The sequence below is a fragment of the Cataglyphis hispanica genome, chromosome 3, assembly GCF_021464435.1.
Source record: "Cataglyphis hispanica isolate Lineage 1 chromosome 3, ULB_Chis1_1.0, whole genome shotgun sequence".
Lineage (NCBI taxonomy): Eukaryota > Metazoa > Arthropoda > Insecta > Hymenoptera > Formicidae > Cataglyphis > Cataglyphis hispanica.
In genome coordinates, this window is record NC_065956.1 from 2,659,455 (window position 1) to 2,676,233 (window position 16,779).

The 16,779-nt window shown below is 36.3% G+C and overlaps 4 protein-coding genes across 10 annotated transcripts; 2 read left to right on the forward strand and 2 right to left on the reverse strand.

Moving 5' to 3' along the window:
* Positions 1 to 16: 16 nt before the first annotated feature.
* On the reverse strand, positions 17 to 2,226 carry LOC126848421 (uncharacterized). 2 transcript variants are annotated; one of them, XM_050589314.1, is made up of 4 exons: positions 1,977 to 2,226; positions 1,390 to 1,550; positions 1,109 to 1,304; positions 17 to 940 (listed from the first exon to the last, which is right to left on the reverse strand). In XM_050589314.1, exons 1-4 carry the CDS (start codon positions 2,052 to 2,054, stop codon positions 899 to 901), a joined length of 477 nt encoding a protein of 158 aa, XP_050445271.1. In that variant the 5' UTR covers positions 2,055 to 2,226; the 3' UTR covers positions 17 to 898. The 2 variants fall into 2 exon arrangements, with proteins under 2 accessions (XP_050445271.1, XP_050445270.1); XM_050589313.1 differs by having other exon boundaries at positions 1,109 to 1,307; positions 1,977 to 2,222.
* A 786-nt stretch (positions 2,227 to 3,012) lies between these two features.
* LOC126848485 (poly(A) RNA polymerase, mitochondrial) lies at positions 3,013 to 6,490 on the forward strand. Of its 3 annotated transcripts, XM_050589447.1 has the most exons (7): positions 3,013 to 3,353; positions 3,565 to 4,013; positions 4,092 to 4,298; positions 4,374 to 4,585; positions 5,081 to 5,301; positions 5,376 to 5,884; positions 6,014 to 6,490. In XM_050589447.1, the coding sequence occupies exons 1-7, from the start codon at positions 3,209 to 3,211 to the stop codon at positions 6,014 to 6,016; spliced, it is 1,746 nt and encodes a 581-aa protein (XP_050445404.1). In that variant the 5' UTR covers positions 3,013 to 3,208; the 3' UTR covers positions 6,017 to 6,490. The 3 variants fall into 3 exon arrangements, with proteins under 3 accessions (XP_050445404.1, XP_050445403.1, XP_050445405.1); XM_050589446.1 differs by having other exon boundaries at positions 3,015 to 3,353; positions 5,376 to 6,490; XM_050589448.1 differs by having other exon boundaries at positions 3,019 to 3,353; positions 3,583 to 4,013; positions 5,376 to 6,490.
* Positions 6,491 to 7,649: 1,159 nt separating this feature from the next.
* Positions 7,650 to 12,722, reverse strand: LOC126848489 (RING finger protein 207-like). 4 transcript variants are annotated; one of them, XM_050589457.1, is made up of 9 exons: positions 12,591 to 12,722; positions 12,118 to 12,446; positions 11,564 to 11,712; positions 10,658 to 11,472; positions 9,878 to 10,222; positions 9,517 to 9,802; positions 9,012 to 9,401; positions 8,345 to 8,634; positions 7,650 to 8,254 (listed from the first exon to the last, which is right to left on the reverse strand). In XM_050589457.1, the coding sequence occupies exons 2-9, from the start codon at positions 12,324 to 12,326 to the stop codon at positions 8,027 to 8,029; spliced, it is 2,712 nt and encodes a 903-aa protein (XP_050445414.1). In that variant the 5' UTR covers positions 12,327 to 12,446; positions 12,591 to 12,722; the 3' UTR covers positions 7,650 to 8,026. The 4 variants fall into 4 exon arrangements, with proteins under 4 accessions (XP_050445414.1, XP_050445413.1, XP_050445412.1 ...); XM_050589456.1 differs by having other exon boundaries at positions 7,650 to 8,631; XM_050589455.1 differs by having other exon boundaries at positions 7,650 to 8,634.
* Positions 12,723 to 15,378: 2,656 nt separating this feature from the next.
* LOC126848321 (retinal rod rhodopsin-sensitive cGMP 3',5'-cyclic phosphodiesterase subunit delta) lies at positions 15,379 to 16,715 on the forward strand. Its single transcript, XM_050589128.1, has 4 exons — positions 15,379 to 15,555; positions 15,743 to 15,805; positions 15,895 to 16,152; positions 16,221 to 16,715. The coding sequence occupies exons 1-4, from the start codon at positions 15,515 to 15,517 to the stop codon at positions 16,300 to 16,302; spliced, it is 444 nt and encodes a 147-aa protein (XP_050445085.1). The 5' UTR covers positions 15,379 to 15,514; the 3' UTR covers positions 16,303 to 16,715.
* The last annotated feature ends 64 nt before the right edge of the window (positions 16,716 to 16,779 follow it).

Here is a 16,779-nt window from a genome sequence, read left to right on the forward strand (position 1 = left end):
TTGTCATTTCTATAGATTGTTTATAACTGATGTATTGTTTATTGATATAAACGCGATACATTCGTGCATTATTCGCACAGAAATATCACATATAAATTTGTGGAACACAAACAATCGATCCAATAATAAATTTTCCATTTACAAATGATGATATTTTCGTCATAATGCACATACATATGATGTATATAAGCAATCGGTATTACAAATACTTTTTATAAGTAAACTTATCATTATTTAATGTATATTCTATTTATCTATATTGCAAGAAAATAAAATTATCTTAATTACATAAAATTACATAAAATCTTTGTGTGTCTAATTGGTCAATTGAGAAGAAAGTACATTGATGCAAATATATATATTGTAATATATATAACCTGCTGTATGTAAAATTTATTATTATTTATTATCTGCTACCAAATCTAATAATACTATAATTTGTCACAAAAGATGATTTAATTTCTTCTATAAAAATTGTATAAATGTAGAATGTTTGTTACAGCTAAATTTCACGAAATTCATACACTATTAGCTATTTGTTCATGTTATTTGTCTGGATGAGTGCGCATATCATCACATATGCACAATGTCAAACTCTTTGCACAAAATCACAACATTGTCATTTAATGTTATTAAAATATTAAATAATTAAAAAATATGATAAAATTATCAGTAAGATTAATCACTTCTATTAATTACAATTCCCAATTAAAATTACGATTCAACATCTTAAATAATTCTTTACAAGAATATTTTATAAACAACATTTACCATCATATATACACTTTTCTCATACATTCTTCATACAGTCATTTCAAAATTCTGCTAACATACAGCTCCTTAAAATTTAATTTCTAATAACAAATAAAAAGAAAGGGATTATATTTTTTCTAATCATCTATGGCCATGTAATCTTCTGACGTTTTTTCATTAATGATTCCTGAAAGATTTCAGTACATCCTTTGTCAGTGATAGAAAAAAATTTATTATTAAAAGTTTATACATATTAAATAAACTATGATTTTTCGAGGCAAGAAAGTAAAATTAAAATTAAAATTAAGATCATTTAGAATCTTATTGAATCATAGAGAATCATGATGATGTATACCTCATTTTGCTCATCACATCTACGTTTACTAATTCCATTGCAAGTAGTTTCTACTTTTGGCATAGAACATACTCGAATTTTCTTATGCATTGATTTTGGATCATTAACAGAAAACTTTAATCTGTCTGCCTGAGACAATTGGCATGTCCTTTTATTTCCTTTGTTTAAATCTGCAGTTAAGCTATGCGTATTGTTACTACTGAAAGAAATACATATTGGAATTGACTTAAACAAATGTATATCTTTAGCAATCAAATATTTTTTACTTAAGAAAAACCTACCTTATAGCTATAACAGATTTGTCTGATACCACATTTATCTCTGTACCCAAATTCTTGGCCCTTCCACATTGTCGTTGTGGTAAAGGCATGGCAACTCGTTTATACATCTCTAATAATTCGCTTTTACATAGTTTCTCAAAATTAAGAACCTCAATGCAACTCTGTGAAAAAAGAAAATGCATGTGCAATTAAGACACACTTAGAATTCAATTGTACCAATAATATAAATGCTCCTTTATATAAATACGCAATGTAAATTAAGATGAAAAATTAATCGGTAATACGCTTAATGCAAACTCGATCGCGTTTTTTTCATTTTAAAAAATTATTTATTTATTTTTCTAAAAATTAATATATAAAGTACGTTTATAATCGTGTTTATAATAAATTGTTTTATAATCGTCATTCTGATTAACCTATATTTATTATTTACCAAAACATCGATTGAATAATTTGTGAAATATCTTTTCTTACTTACTTCAATAAAAGCGGATCAATGGCTATCAAATAAGGAAATAGATAAGTATTACGGAGACACTCGAGAAGAAGAGTTTGCAAACACGCTTAACCTACGCGACGCGACTTACATTCTTCAAAATCTCACGGAGTTGATGCTCTGACAACGACTCCGGATGCGTGAGCTCGTATGTGCCCAATTTCGACATGCTCGTGAACGTTTTCTCGTCGCACCAGAAGAATTCGCGAACATCTCACACAAAACGTGCGATTCAACATCGACTATCGGCCTCTATCGGATCACCCTTATCGTCACTACGCCACTATCCACTATCGAATGTGTGCGTATGACGCATACACTGCATGTGTCAGTCGGAAAGTCCCGAGAAGTTTGATGCGACGTTTGATAGACATTGTGTTACGATCTTTCAACTAGCGATTTTTACAAATTGAACATTCAGAAAGATTGTAATAATAATATATTAATATCTTTAATATTAATTATTAATATTAATTAATAATTATTTATTATTTAAATAATATTAATTATTAATATTAATTATTAATTATTTTTTATTTAAATTAAAATTTTTGACATATGATCTGTCATTTTTAATATACTTATTACATAATCAATTTCTTATTAAATTTTTCAAAAGAAATTCAAATTTAAATAAAAATTTGCGTGTAAAAAGCTGTAAAAGGCGTGTAAAAGGCAAGCAAACTTATTAATATCCAAATTATTTTACATAACTGATTAATGATACTATGAAATCAATGCCGGAACCTGCCAATCAATTGATCACTTTTATTATTACGCATTTCTCTCCCTCTTCATACACGTCACAATTAAAATTTCGATTCAAATATCGCGCGCTTTATTACGAAAATATGATTCGAAAGAGGATAAACCAAACTTTGTGTTTCGGGCTCCGATATCGGCTTGACAAAAAATGCTGCGAATTATATAATTGGCGTAAATAATTTTAAATAAAATATAATTGTGAAAGAAAGTAAACCAATCGACAAAATAAAAAATAATCAGATTATCATGATCAGATTCTTTTAAATGAGAATAAAAAAATGAGAATCAGGCAGAATTGATACAACGAAAGAAATGTCTTTTCGAAAAAAGTCATCGAGAATCATCGCACTATCAAATAATAGTAATAATAATAATATTTAAGCTCAACTGGCTGCACTAATTCAGAGTTTATTTTTTCTTCACATTAGAACGAGAAAGTTAACTTTGAAGTGCAGCTAGTTCATCTTAAAAGTATCTCACAATCAGTTGGACTTGTGTGAATTGGTGTGAATACACGTGCTGCAGTGCTGCATGTAAAGAATAAGCGCTTATTTAAAAATGGCGCTCTTAAATCGTGCTAATTTAAATTCTTTTAATTTACTATTAAATCATTATTACAAGTTCGCGACGGGTACGGTAAGATTAAAAACGCGTGGACAAATTTCATTATCGTCACATCTCAGACAAGAAAAGATTAAACAAAGTAAATATGATACAATTTTACCATATAACCTATAAATACAAATAATTCAGATTGTGCATAATCTTTTTTTTGTAGAAATGTATATTAATCTTATCTTATAATTGTTTCTCCAATACATAATTAAAGTGATTTAATTTTCCAATGTCAAAATGATGATTTTTTTTTTAATATAATTATTTACATTTATACACATAATGACAATCTGTGTTAGTGTCCGGCAATTTTGCAGACTCAGAAAACAGCCCAGAGTTGTCAAATGTCAAAAGCAGGACGTTTGAAACTATAATTGCCAACAGAAGAGATCAGGCATGTCGAAGTATGTTGGTACAGGTAAAGTCGTTGGATTCACAAGATGATCTCCAAAATTATTGTGCTCAATTTGGAGATATTTTAAGTATGCACCATTATCAAAAAGACAAGGAACATTATATTTTGATTGAATTTAAAGATATAGTATCAATAAATGAAATTATGTCATCTGCATCCTTTGGGGATGAAGTCTCAATTGCCCCTATAAAATCATCAGTATTTTGGTTTCGCAAAAGACAATTTACTTTAAGTTATAAGAAAAATCAGAAAAAGATAATGTTAGCTACAGAAAATGGATGCACATATCCTACTGAAAAGGAAATTGCAAACTTCTTACATAATGCAAAATCGGTAACGTCATTAATATTATATTGTTTATGTTACAATTGTATGTTAACATTATTTGAAATTGATATTTTTAATTTACAGATATCGGGGCAAATAATAAATTTATACGAGGCATTAAAACTGAACGATTTAGAAATAAGACTGAGATTTCACACTGCTTATCACTTGGAACAATATTTTTCTAGATTATTTCAAAATATCAAAGTTTTACCATTTGGTTCCTCTTTGAATGGATTTGGGACGAAAAGATGTGACCTTGATTTAGTTCTCATTTTAGATAACATTCAGGTAATATAATATTTGATTCATTTGAATTCTTATGATTTTAATACTAAATGTTAATGAGATGTGATGTTTACATAGAATAAATCCACAAATATGGTATTTCATACAAAATCTATGAAACTTAATGAGAGGCGTGAAAAAAAAGAATTTATGGGAATACTCGCAAGTACTATGCAGCATTTTATCCCTGGCATTCATAATGTACGAAAGATCTTAGAAGCTAGAGTACCTATAATTAAATTCAATTACAATTATACAAATATTGAATGCGACTTAAGCGCAACAAACATGTAAGCTGAATTATATTTAAATCTAATTTATATAGAGATATAAATAGCTATACCACAGATCTATATAGAGCTAAGAATATTTTTATATACTTCCACACAAAATAGACATACAGGGTGTCCCAAAATTTTTGACACACCCGAAGTGTGAAGGTAGATTGGGCCAATTGAATCAAAAAATCCTGTACCATTTTTTTGTATAACGCTTCAGAAAGAAGTTATTATTGAGTAAAATTTGGCTATTCAGCGCCGATCTTTAGCCGGACACACGTCAGTGAGCCGCGCGCCTGGTAGTGGTGCGTCGCTGTAACAAGTGAACGCTCACGCACACTATCAGGCGCGCAGCTCACCAACGTGCGCTTGACTAAAAATCGGCGATGATTGGCCAAACTTTACTCAATAATAACTCTTTTATTAAGCTAATCTACCTTCACACTTCTGGCGTCAAAAGTGTCAAAAGTTTCGAGACACCCTATATCAATATGGTCTCTTTTTTAGGACTGCTGTATACATGTCCGAACTGTTAAATTTATATGGAGAGATAGATTGGCGGGTAAGACCGCTTGTTACAGTAATACGGAAATGGGCAAAGAGTCAGAAGATAACATCTGATGTGCCAGGACAATGGATAACGAATTTCTCTCTTTCATTATTGGTGCTCTTTTACTTACAACAGCAACACATACTGCCGTCTTTAAAAACATTGAAATTGTATGCAAGTAAGTAAGACAAAATCACAGTATCTGTATATGCAGATATTGACAAACTTTTTTATGTCTGTTTTTTTTTATAGCACGTGACGACATTCGTTGTACAGAGAATGGCATTGATTGCACCTTCCAGCGAAATCTTGAAAAATTGCCAGCTGAGTACAAGTATAAATCGAATCAAGACAATCTGGAATCGCTGCTATATGGTTTCTTTAAATTTATTTCGACATTTAACTTTTACACAGACGGGATATGTATTCGCGAAGGAACGGTGATCCCGAAACCGTCGTCCTCGGCGCTTTATATCACTAATCCCCTAGAAACGACATTGAATGTGTGCAAGAACGTAAATACTTACGAGTTAAATCTCATAAACGAAAAGGCGCACGATGCATTATTTATATTAGAGACTCACAACTCCAAAAATAACAATGACTGGGGCATTATGGTTTTATTAAAAATGAAAAACTTTGAAATAATGGGTACGTTGAAGTTAAACAGAAAAGAACAGAGTATTGTGGATTATTTGGAAAATTATTCTGATGAAATTTCTAAAGTTGATATCAATCCATCAAAGAAAAAGAAAAAAACGGTATGATGTTTAGACAAATAGTGATGTTATATATACATTTCATCTCGGCAGAAATATACATGTCATATATATTCCTGCATGAGACGCTTGCAACAATTTTTTTATATAAATGATTTGGGATATATTTAGTGATGGTGCCAGAAAAAATAGAAACATTTTATGCAAGAAGAAAAGAAGAATCTGAAGAAGATATTTTGTTGCAGCCAGTTGTATGTACTGTACTATATGTGCATTGTGAAAATAGGAGAAAAAATGTACATAAAATAATGACATTATATATATACATGAATCATAAATGAATATGTGTTAGCTTTAATATAATGCAATCAGTTATTGGCTTAATTTATTTACTTATATTCCTGGATACTTTTTCGAAAATTATAGCTAAAATGTTTTTTTGATTTTCATTTATCAAAGTTTCTAGTTTCTAGTTTCTAGTTTTATATAAAACAACCCATAAAATTCGATATATACCGAGCATCATATCTTTATCATGTTTTATACATAACATACAACTGCGAACATTTATATAATTAAATGGAAATGTGCGTCCCTTTCACATACAATACACAAATGCAGTATATAAATCAAGGATATATTTATTAACTTGTATATATTTTACTATACCAGTAAGTCGACATTTCTCATACATGCTTACAGTGTATATTCGCTATAATTAGAACGTTCATTATAATCCTCGTTAAAGATTATAAATTTTCGTTCTCGGTTAAATTCGAAACAACGATTAACGATCGTATTGACTTTCACAAGGAAGAGCCGGTTCCTCGTAACACCGATTATATACTTTGCGTATATCTCTCGCTTTAGGTAATTGTAAATATTATCGTTACGTGACAATCGATAACGTATGATCATGAAGCGCCCGCATCCACCGAAGGGCGATCTGAATTTATAATGCGATTGGCGATTACGAGTAAACGCGCTCAAATTAGGCTATTCTTCACGAACAAATATCGTCGATTAAATTCGTAACGTATCTTGAGATTGGCAGTGTTTTGTTTATACTAACTATAAGAATTACCGTTTATTCGGCCGATCGAATTGCGCGACGTACTTTTCTGGACTATGCATCTGACCCGTTGACGTTAAAAGATAAAAAAATCTCGTGTAAAGTGATTAAACAGATTCGTTTAATTTTATTGGAAAAATAAAAATATATAGAACTTTTTCGTATGATGAAACCGAAATAATATATGCGTCAGGATAAAACAATGTGACAAACGTTATCTGTTTAAATACTATTTAAATTGCAACGTCAACCATGGTTCTTTTGCAATTATTGTACATTACGCGTACATTATATATGAGCGTTTTTTTTTATCCGAAAACATTTTTTTTTCTCGCTATCCCTAATCAAGGCTCTACGTGTATCAACCGTTCCAGGCAAATCGTATATCAACAATATGAGTACAATACTCTTTTTTTATTTTTCCGTCTTTACAAGATAGGCAGCGATACTGACCTTCGGCGCTTTTTCATTATCAAGTGCAATTAAAATCGCTATAAAAGGTGTCCGCGAGAATTGCATGTCATCGCACATGGTAGAACTCTAACACGCGAGACACACACATAATATGAATCTCGAAAACTCGGAATAATACAAATACATTACGCATTTGGTCAGGGATCTGAAAGAAATTTGATAGTCTCTTGAAAAGGAATATGAAGACGAAAGTGCACTTGTCTCGAAGGTGCTTCTCAACGGCTATTCTTTTCTTACGATAGATATATATATATATATAATATATATATATATATATATATATATATATATATATATATCTCGCGCAATAGACTTTTTTTCATTATTGTGTTTTCATATATTTTTATATGATTATTATTATTATTATATGTTATAATATCGATAGAATGTCCAAAATCTTCGAAAAACCAACAGTCGTCGGTTCTCGCAACAATACGCGTTCCATTGCTAATAAATAACAAGTATATACTCAAACCATGTGGGGGCACGGTGTGTTTAGTCTTTCGATAATTTTCTTTATCTATGCTCGCGCGGATATCTATTCGAGATATCTTCGGAAATAACTCTTCACATTATTCTGTTACACGTGAAGAGGAGAAGGAGCTGCAAAAGGATCGAAAACGACGGAAAATGCCTTATTAATTCGTCTTGCTCTTACGATGATGACGGTGATGATGCAAATGATGATGTCGCAGCTGAGAGCGCGTCTCCTGCACGGCTGCTACCAAAGTGCGCACCGCCTCCTCGTGGCCCTCGAAACTGTCAGCTTTCTTCAGTTGGCCTAGGGACGACGCCCCCGCTCCCGCACCCTCGCCACCACTGCGTTTGCTCTTGGGCCGTGGAAAGGTCTCCCAGGAACGCTGCTTCTGCACGAGAGACGACGACGTCCGTGACGTCGGTCCGATCAAAACGACCAGGGTTTTCCGGGGGTCCTGAGCGATGGATTGTTGACCTACCGTCCCATCGGCGATGCTCGATCGCCTGCTGTTGCCGGAACCAGTCGTGCTCAGGCTGTCGCAGCTGGCTCGTCGCCGTCTCCTCGCATCGCTGGCCGCCCTCGCACCTTCGGCGTAGAACAATTCCTCGGAATCGCTAGCAGGATAAATCTTGGAGGTTTTGCCGCTGACGGGAATTGCCGGTATCTGCTCATCCACCGGCACTGCGTGCACCTGCGCCTGCACACGCTTTTTGGCCTCACCCATGCTCGAAGCCTCAGAAATTCGTTGATACTCGCCATCATCTCCTGCTGGAAGCACGTATATTTTCTTAGCGGACTATTTCGATTCTTGTTTGATAGAGGCGATTGCATGATTTAATAATAATTTGCTACGACGGCAAATGATACACTTATATATTTTCTGTGAAAAATGCGCGAAAGATGTTACATCTCTTATCTCTTAATGTATATTTACATATATATTGTGTGTGCTGCGAACGGTGAGCGACTTTATGTATTTGGTTGTCGGACGTTTATCGCCTCTAAGTCTAAACCCGATATTTCGCCCCCGATCCCGCCCCCCTTCCCTTTCCCAGTGGACTACAAAGGAAGACCTGTGTGTCATAATGTATCAGTATTCGTTTGCGCAAGACGATTTGATGCGATTCACTCATATCACTTCTTACCGATGTGAGATTGAGGTTGCTGCGAATCGGTACACCTGTCTGCCTGATCGAGCCCCTCGGCGGACGTATCACCAGTACTGCCTTTTAAGGAGCGATACAACGACCGCATCTTACTACCAGACGAGTGTCCGGGCGGCGTCTTCGGCTTCGCGCTGTCGGGCGATTTGCGCGAGCGCCGACTCTGACTGCGATCGCGACCATCCTCTCTGCCGGGCGATTTCTTACGATCTTCCTTCTGCGTTCTAGCCTTCTCGATCAATTGACTGAGCACACCTCTCTTCGGATCGGTTGATTTGGCCGTCCCGTATACGACTATATTACCGCTCGAGTCCAATACAGCGCCCACTCCGCCGGATGGTGTGCGACATCGTGTAGGAATTTCCTTTGTTTCTGCAAACAGAGATTTTACGACTAATTAATGCTAATTTTGCAACAAACGCATCACACTTGGCGATTTTGTTGTTTTATCGATCGAAGAAACATCGAGAGATATTCTTTCTCTCACCCTTCATATATAGCGCATTGTCGGCACTCGTGGCGGTGCTACGAGGATGACGATGTTCCTTCGTCGGTGCCTGAGCTTGCGGATGCGGCGGCGGCTCCTGCATTTGTAAGCGCGCCAGATGATCCAACAAAGCCTGCAGATGCTGATTGTCGGCGGCGTCTGCTGCGGCCAGACTCACTTCTCCGGCGCCGATGCCCGTGGAGAATGATTTTACAAAGGGCTCCAAGTGTTGAGCAAGCGCTTGCAATTTTTTTACTTCGCTCCTCAACGATAATATATCGTTCATCTATAATAAATAAAAATAAGTTAGAAAAATAGAAAGAAAAAAAGATGCAACCAAAACTTGACGAAAAGAACAGACCTGCGAATGAAAGATTTCTTTTTCTATGTGAATCCTACACACTTGCTCCTCCCAGAGCGCGTCAAAGACATTTCTGAGTCGCTCTAATTCTATCTGATGATGCTCCAGCTGTTGTTCTAACAGACGGCAATCCCTCGCCACATGGTCATAACGTGTACCCAACGGCGGAGTATTTGCTCTCTTTAAAACGGAGACGTCCCGTTGCAGTTCACCCAATCGTTCCTTCACTGCCATCAATTGTTGACTTAGTTCTTTCAACTGAGTGTCGAAGGTCCGACAATGATTAGAGAACGGGCCGCCATCAGTTCCGCCCTTCGACGGTAGCTTTTGAGCAGTCTTGCTGCTCTGTTGGAAAAACGTATTCTTGACATGTGAAAAATGCGAATGACGTTGCTCAGCACGTTATAATCATAATTTTACATTCGCGTTCTGTATTAATTTTCATCATCGACTATATGGAACTATCTAATAATCTAAAAAGATCCCGTAAAGGAAATTCAATTCCGTTCAAGAAATATATCATTCGATACGCTACAAGGAGTACTCCTCTACTTTTTTTTCTTTGACTACCACAGCTATCGCCATATACACAATCAGTACATAAAAGCTATACATCGTATATATCGACTAAAGTCCTGTGAACAAAAAAAATACTTACAAGAATGTGCGCGCGAGAGAATGGCAGCGAAAAGGAAACTCGTAATACAAAAGTAAAGACGATCACGATGAGAATCATCATCATCAATCGACTGTGAGATTTCTCGTTTCATCCGCACGTACCTGAAGCATCTGCGATTCCACTGTTTGACCCAACGTGTGACCGCCAACTGGTGTTTGATCATACAAAGATTCGACGGCAGCGGCGGCTTTGGTGATTTGCGTTTGCCCTATGTAGGGCTGCAGAGCGCGGGCAAAATCGGCGCGATAATTCGTTCTAATGTGAGCAGCGAGCAAGGGCGGTCGCGATGGATGCCCAAGCTGTGCGACGCGGCTCAGCCGCTCCAGCATCGGATGTGCCAATTCGAGAAACTGATACTTAGTTGCACCGCTGGTGAACGCGGTGCACAGCATCAAGTGCATCTGCAGCACAGGTAACGCACTGCCAAGCGACAGCAGTTGCGCGCGTACCATACGTTCCTTGGTCTCAAATTGACGTTGCAGCTCCGCGAGTACATAAGCGTGTGTCTTGGTAATCGCTTCCTGCATGCCCTGACAGAATGCACCTAAGGCGCGCTTTTCGGATTCGAGGCTATGGCGTAGCTCGTCTAACTGGGACTTGAGCGCCAGCACGCCATCCCTGATACCTGCTTGGAGCTCGCAAATGGAATTTACCGCTCGTTCCATTTTCTTCGAGGCCTGCTGCCAGGCGCTCTCTATGTCCACGCAGTGCACCCGCGCGTCCGCGGGCGTGTCGCGGAAACACGTGGCGCACAGCATGCACTTGGCGCTCTGGCTATACATTATATACTGCTCCCCGTGGGTCGGACAACGACGTTGAGTGTCCTTGGCACACTTGCTCATGTGAACCACTTCGTGGGTGGAGAACATCTTGGCGCGATGGGTGTGCTCTCTACAATGGGTGCAAAGCGCTTGTCCTGTAAACGCATGAAGTTTCTTTTTCTTTTCTTTACGTATATAGCGCGACTTGACATTAATAAAAAAAAAATATATCTTTGTAGAACGTACCGCACGTTGTGCAAAAAAACATTGTGGACTTATCGCGCTTATCGCAATTGGCACAAGGTGGATTTTCAGAATTTGCCAATTCCACCAATTGATGTATCAGCTGATCGGGTGGTGGTAACTGCGCTCCATCCTTTAACTGCGTCTGTTGTCTACATATATCACCACGGAGCATTAGAAAATTGCGTGTAATATTATTATATATCAATTATATATAAATGCAATTATAACATAAGAATATTTATTTATTGGAAAACGGGATTTAATGAACAAATCATGAACAATAGACGATACTTAACCTATCGCCCAAAGAGAGAATTATCCTAAACATGAATATTTTTTATCGTTGTATATATAATGAAATGTACAGGATGTTTTTGTAATTGAGTTCTGCAAGTATCATTTTGTCTTCAGAAAATATTACAGATATAAATAAATTTTTAATTTTATGATGAATCAAATCAAATAAATGAAAAATTTAAATTTGAGAATAAAAGACCAATAATGATATATGCATGAATCTCAATCACTGGACAAATCGTAACATCATTATCTACCCGCAGATGGGACACTTGATCGTTCCGTCGATGTGCGGGCCATGTATGCAACGCGCGCAGAAGGTGTGGAAGCAAGAGAGCAGACAGGGCTCGTTGTAGTAATCGTGGCAGATACCGCAGGTGAGGGGGTTCCTGGGCCCGCCGCCAGGCACGCCCGTCGTGCCGTCGTCGCCAACCCCGTCACCGACCGCTGAGCCTGAGCTCGCCATCGTCGTCGGCGTCACTCGGCCACCCTGAGCGCCCGTTGACCGCGGACGCGCGCGAACCACGACACGCGCCTTCCGCCCTCCTTCACGACACCGCTCCCTGTCCCATGCTCGCGTACCTCTCTGCAGCAGAGAACGGATGCGGTTTATCGGGATGCTGCGCGCGCGTAACTTACCGCGAGACAGCATGGACAAATCGGCGTCCACGCGACAATGGGATGGTGACGCGAATATCGCGGAAACAACGAAATTTAGAATGATGTTTACCCCTAGACGGCGCGTTGGTCCGCCCGCAGAGAGCCCCGACCAGAGAGGGTGGTTTAGCGGTCGCTGCTCGTTCGGCCCGTCATTCTGACGTAGCGCGCGCTTGCAGCAACCAGCCTCTGCGTCTCTGCGCAACTGACGATTACTGAACACTGACGTCACCACCGCCTACCGCCCCATTCTCATCCCTCACATAGCACACACACACACACACACACACATATATATATATATATATATATATATATATATATGTGTATGTGTATGACGCGCGTGTGTATATGTATATACATGTGCACATTTACGTGTGTGTGTCTACACATACAGAGAAATTCGTACAGAGGGTCGACCCGGCTTGCTCGCCCTCTCGTTTCTCGCTTCCATCCCGTTCCGCAGCCTGCACCACCCATGTTCGAATATGTCTATACATATATACACGTACGCAGGATACAAATGTATAACGATATTGGTGCAAGAAGGTATAAGCAAACGCCCGGGATGGAGAGCAATGTCTAAAAAAAAACGCATTAATCGCGTAATTTCTCTCCTCTTTAAACGTTTGTTACAATGTTTCTTTACTTACATTACATTTTCCTCGCTGTTGTCACGCATGTATAAATGTATTTGGTTTTCTACAATATAGATAATCCATCCTCTCTCTTCCGAAGGAATTCTTCGAAATAAACTGGTAGGATCTACGAAGAATACATCGCGTATTTGGGGCGAGGGTTTGCGCCTTTCGACACACGATACTTGTATTTCACATGCACACACAGGCAAAGATGTTTCTACCATCGTTCTAGTTTCATTTTATCTTACTTTTCATTTTATCCACGAAGCGTGCTTCTTAACGGAAATAAGATACTGAAATGCAAAAAATAAATTTAGACAGTATAGGAGATTTTTATTATTATGTATACATATGTATATTTATCTCTACATTTATTTATTTTATTATTTATATATTTTATCTATACGCACCGCGAAATAGCAGTCCACAATCGCAAAATTTAAATCAGAATATAATCGCAATATTATCTTTTCCATTATTCTCTTTCTATTCGAATAATTTCAGAATTGTTGCAAAGACTAATCGATTGCTAACTTATTATTACCATAACTGATAATGAATATTATCGATAACAGAATTATATAGCAGCTTTTCCCAGCTCGTTTCATTGTATCTGTAAGTATGTACCTTCTCAAAGGGATCACTGTGAGTCGATTCTGCATGATCCCTCCGTAGTCTCTCCAGTTCGAGAGCTGGACAACATACTTTCTAGCTTGACCCGTTGATGCATACCCAGTAAATCCGATTGCCGTTCCACAAACGCATCGCCGCAGAATAGATTGAGAGATTGCGTTCAAACTTTTTTTCCACATCGCGTCGCATCTTTTATTACAAATGCTCTCGTTTTCTATCTAAAACTCAATTATCCAATTACCAAAATCATCCTTCCATCTATCTCGATTCAAGTTTTCTCCATACTTAAATCCTGATTTCTCTCGATTATCAAATAAAGATATTTGATATAATCTCAGATTCTATCCATTACTCGTCGTTCCATTATATTCTCTCCTGCTGTTGAAAAACATTTCTGTGTTAATTAATTGCGCAACAAGATCGAATTAACGATCGCAACGAAGAATTCTCGCTCGACTCGCAGTTAATAAAAAAGAAATGTAATCGCGATAATGAGAGATAATTTATAAAGATGGTAAAAAAATTTTAGATATCTTCGCGTTTTCTCCTTTTATCGCGAAATTGTGTATTGAAAGAGAATATTGCGGCCTTTCGATGGATATAATTCCTTTTGCATTTTCGTAAGAATTCCGGACTATGGCGCTTTGTAATTTCTGCATCGCAAAGTTCTCCATTCATCGGCTTTACGACGGTCGATTCAAGAGCGACGCGCTTCCATTGTCGACGATTCGCGGTTTAACCGGATGCATCTGTGCGGCTCCTTTATTCTCTGTCTCTTGCACTGCATACATTATACGCATATACATGTGACGTTAATATTAAAAATATAAAACTTTCTAGAAATCCTTTGAATTTACGTTTTATTAAAGAAAAAAAAGATGAAAGAAATCGCGAACATTTTAGTAAAAATGTAAAAATTCAATTTTAAGAAGTAATTGGACGGATCAGCTACGTCAAAAGTTAATAATTAAATCTAATACATTTCAAGATTCTCATGGATTCAACATATTGCACACACGATAAAGTACTTTTAGCCTTTTTAAAATATAAAATTATAATAATTAATTTATGAATTAAAAAGAAAGACTGACCTAAAATTAAATTTTTTTTCATGAATTTTTGTGTATATCGTGTCATTATAAAATTTTCGTGGTACAGTATCACTATAAAAAATTAATTCAATATAAAACAAAATATATATATATTTACGATTTTGAGATGAAATTACATTTTACAAATCTTTATTTTAACTCACAAATTAATTGTTATTGTTATATTTTAAGACTAAAAATGTGCTTCGCGCGCCATCAAATTCATGAATCTCGAAATTAGATTTATTAATTTTGACACAGCTGATCCACCCGATTTCTCCTTAAAACGATCTATTAACTAATGGACTAAAAAATTTTACCAGAATAAGACTGAAGTGCGAAAATAAAATTCGGGAAATAATTTCATCATTAGAGAACTTTCTCACAAACATTCGTATTAGCTCTAGAATAACATTTTTGATGCAGCTGATCCGTCGAGTTCCTTTTTACGAACCTGAAACCTGAAGATAAGTTCTTCCTTATAATATTGTGCGCCCCCCATCGGAAGTCAGAATCGGAAGTTCGCTAGTGTTTACAATTCAGTGATTCAAAGATATGGCGGATCAATAATTTGCGTTCGCATCGCGCAAGTAGTAATTCTAGTTTATTCTATCAATTCGTCGTGCCTAGATATGCCGTCCCGTGGAGAGGATATTCTCAAAGGTTTTCAAGTGTATCCTTTGAATATAAATTTTAGCGTGATTTCAAAACGAAAGAATTATAGAGTACGTTTGACAAGTCTGAGAGGTTAGAATCAGACTTAGAGATTTAAAAGATTATGTATTTTATCCAGAATAATAACGAATTTTTTTTTTCAAAATAAAAAAAATACGTCTCCTTAATTCCATTTTATTTATCAGTAATTGGATGAATCTGCGTGATGCCGATAACGGGAAAATTTTATGGCAGGGTAACGAAGATTTGTAAGTAGTTTTTGATATTGACTTATATGAATATTTTTTAATAAATGATAATGATAAATTAAATCCTAAAATTATTTTTATGATTATAGATCTGTACCTGACGTAGAACATGAAGCACGTGTACCAAAGAAAATTCTACGATGTCGTGCAGTATCGAGGGAAATTAATTTCAGTTCTGCAGAGCCAATGGAAAGGTTTCGTTTGGAGCAAAAAGTATTATTCAAGGGTCGTTGCTTAGAAGAATGGTTCTTTGAATTTGGATTTGTTATTCCTAATAGTACCAATACATGGCAGAGTTTGATTCAAGCTGCACCAGAAAGTCAAATGATGCCAGCAAATATATTAAAGTAAGTGGATATAGGTTATTAATTGTTTAGAGATTTGTAGATTAATTGTATGTTTCTTTTGTGAATAGCGGCAATGTTGTAATAGAAACAAAGTTCTTCGACGATGATCTCTTAGTGTCTACCAGTCGAGTCCGTCTCTTCTATGTCTAAGGCGATTTCCGAATGGTCCTCATAATCATGTATAACAATGGGACCAATCAGTGTGAACAAGTTTTACATAATAATAGAAGAATACACACAGACAGGTTTTTACAAATGCGGATCAATTTTCATCTCTCTGATCTCTTATATCATATATTTTTTATGCATGTATTAGCAAAATGATTTTGACAATCTCATAATTTTAAGGTAATTTACACCGTTATAGAGTTCAAACACGCAAAATTATTAATGAAGTTTTGCCAAATAATGGCATTTTTGTTCAGACACGGCCTAATGTATCTAAATTGCGTCTTTCATTCTTTGCAAAGGAGAAACATACTATGCACTGTTAAAGCACATGATTTATTATTTATTAAGCATTTAAATAAATATGTTAAGTTTTGTACATATTGTAATACACCAAGCAATAAAATTCTAAAAGAAGTTTAAAACTTTGTGTGCATTTTATTTTTATAATCTAACGAA

Coding starts and splice junctions, on each gene's coding strand:
- LOC126848485 (XM_050589446.1), top strand. CDS start 3,209: ATGGCGCTCTTAAATCGTGCTAATTTAAATTCTTTTAATTTACTATTA. Junction 4,299..4,373: donor TCATTTTAGATAACATTCAG/GTAATATAATAT, acceptor ATGTTTACATAG/AATAAATCCACAAATATGGT. Junction 4,586..5,080: donor GACTTAAGCGCAACAAACAT/GTAAGCTGAATT, acceptor TCTCTTTTTTAG/GACTGCTGTATACATGTCCG.
- LOC126848321 (XM_050589128.1), top strand. CDS start 15,515: ATGCCGTCCCGTGGAGAGGATATTCTCAAAGGTTTTCAAGT. Junction 15,806..15,894: donor TGGCAGGGTAACGAAGATTT/GTAAGTAGTTTT, acceptor TTATGATTATAG/ATCTGTACCTGACGTAGAAC. Junction 16,153..16,220: donor ATGCCAGCAAATATATTAAA/GTAAGTGGATAT, acceptor TTTTGTGAATAG/CGGCAATGTTGTAATAGAAA.
- LOC126848489 (XM_050589453.1), bottom strand. CDS start 12,512: ATGCTGTCTCGCGGTAAGTTACGCGCGCGCAGCATCCCGATAAACCGC. Junction 10,223..10,657: donor TGGAATCGCAGATGCTTCAG/GTACGTGCGGAT, acceptor TTTTTCCAACAG/AGCAGCAAGACTGCTCAAAA. Junction 8,635..9,011: donor GCAACCTCAATCTCACATCG/GTAAGAAGTGAT, acceptor ACGTGCTTCCAG/CAGGAGATGATGGCGAGTAT.
- LOC126848421 (XM_050589313.1), bottom strand. CDS start 2,054: ATGTCGAAATTGGGCACATACGAGCTCACGCATCCGGAGTCGTTGTCA. Junction 1,308..1,389: donor AAATCTGTTATAGCTATAAG/GTAGGTTTTTCT, acceptor TATTTCTTTCAG/TAGTAACAATACGCATAGCT. Junction 941..1,108: donor GATGTGATGAGCAAAATGAG/GTATACATCATC, acceptor GAAATCTTTCAG/GAATCATTAATGAAAAAACG.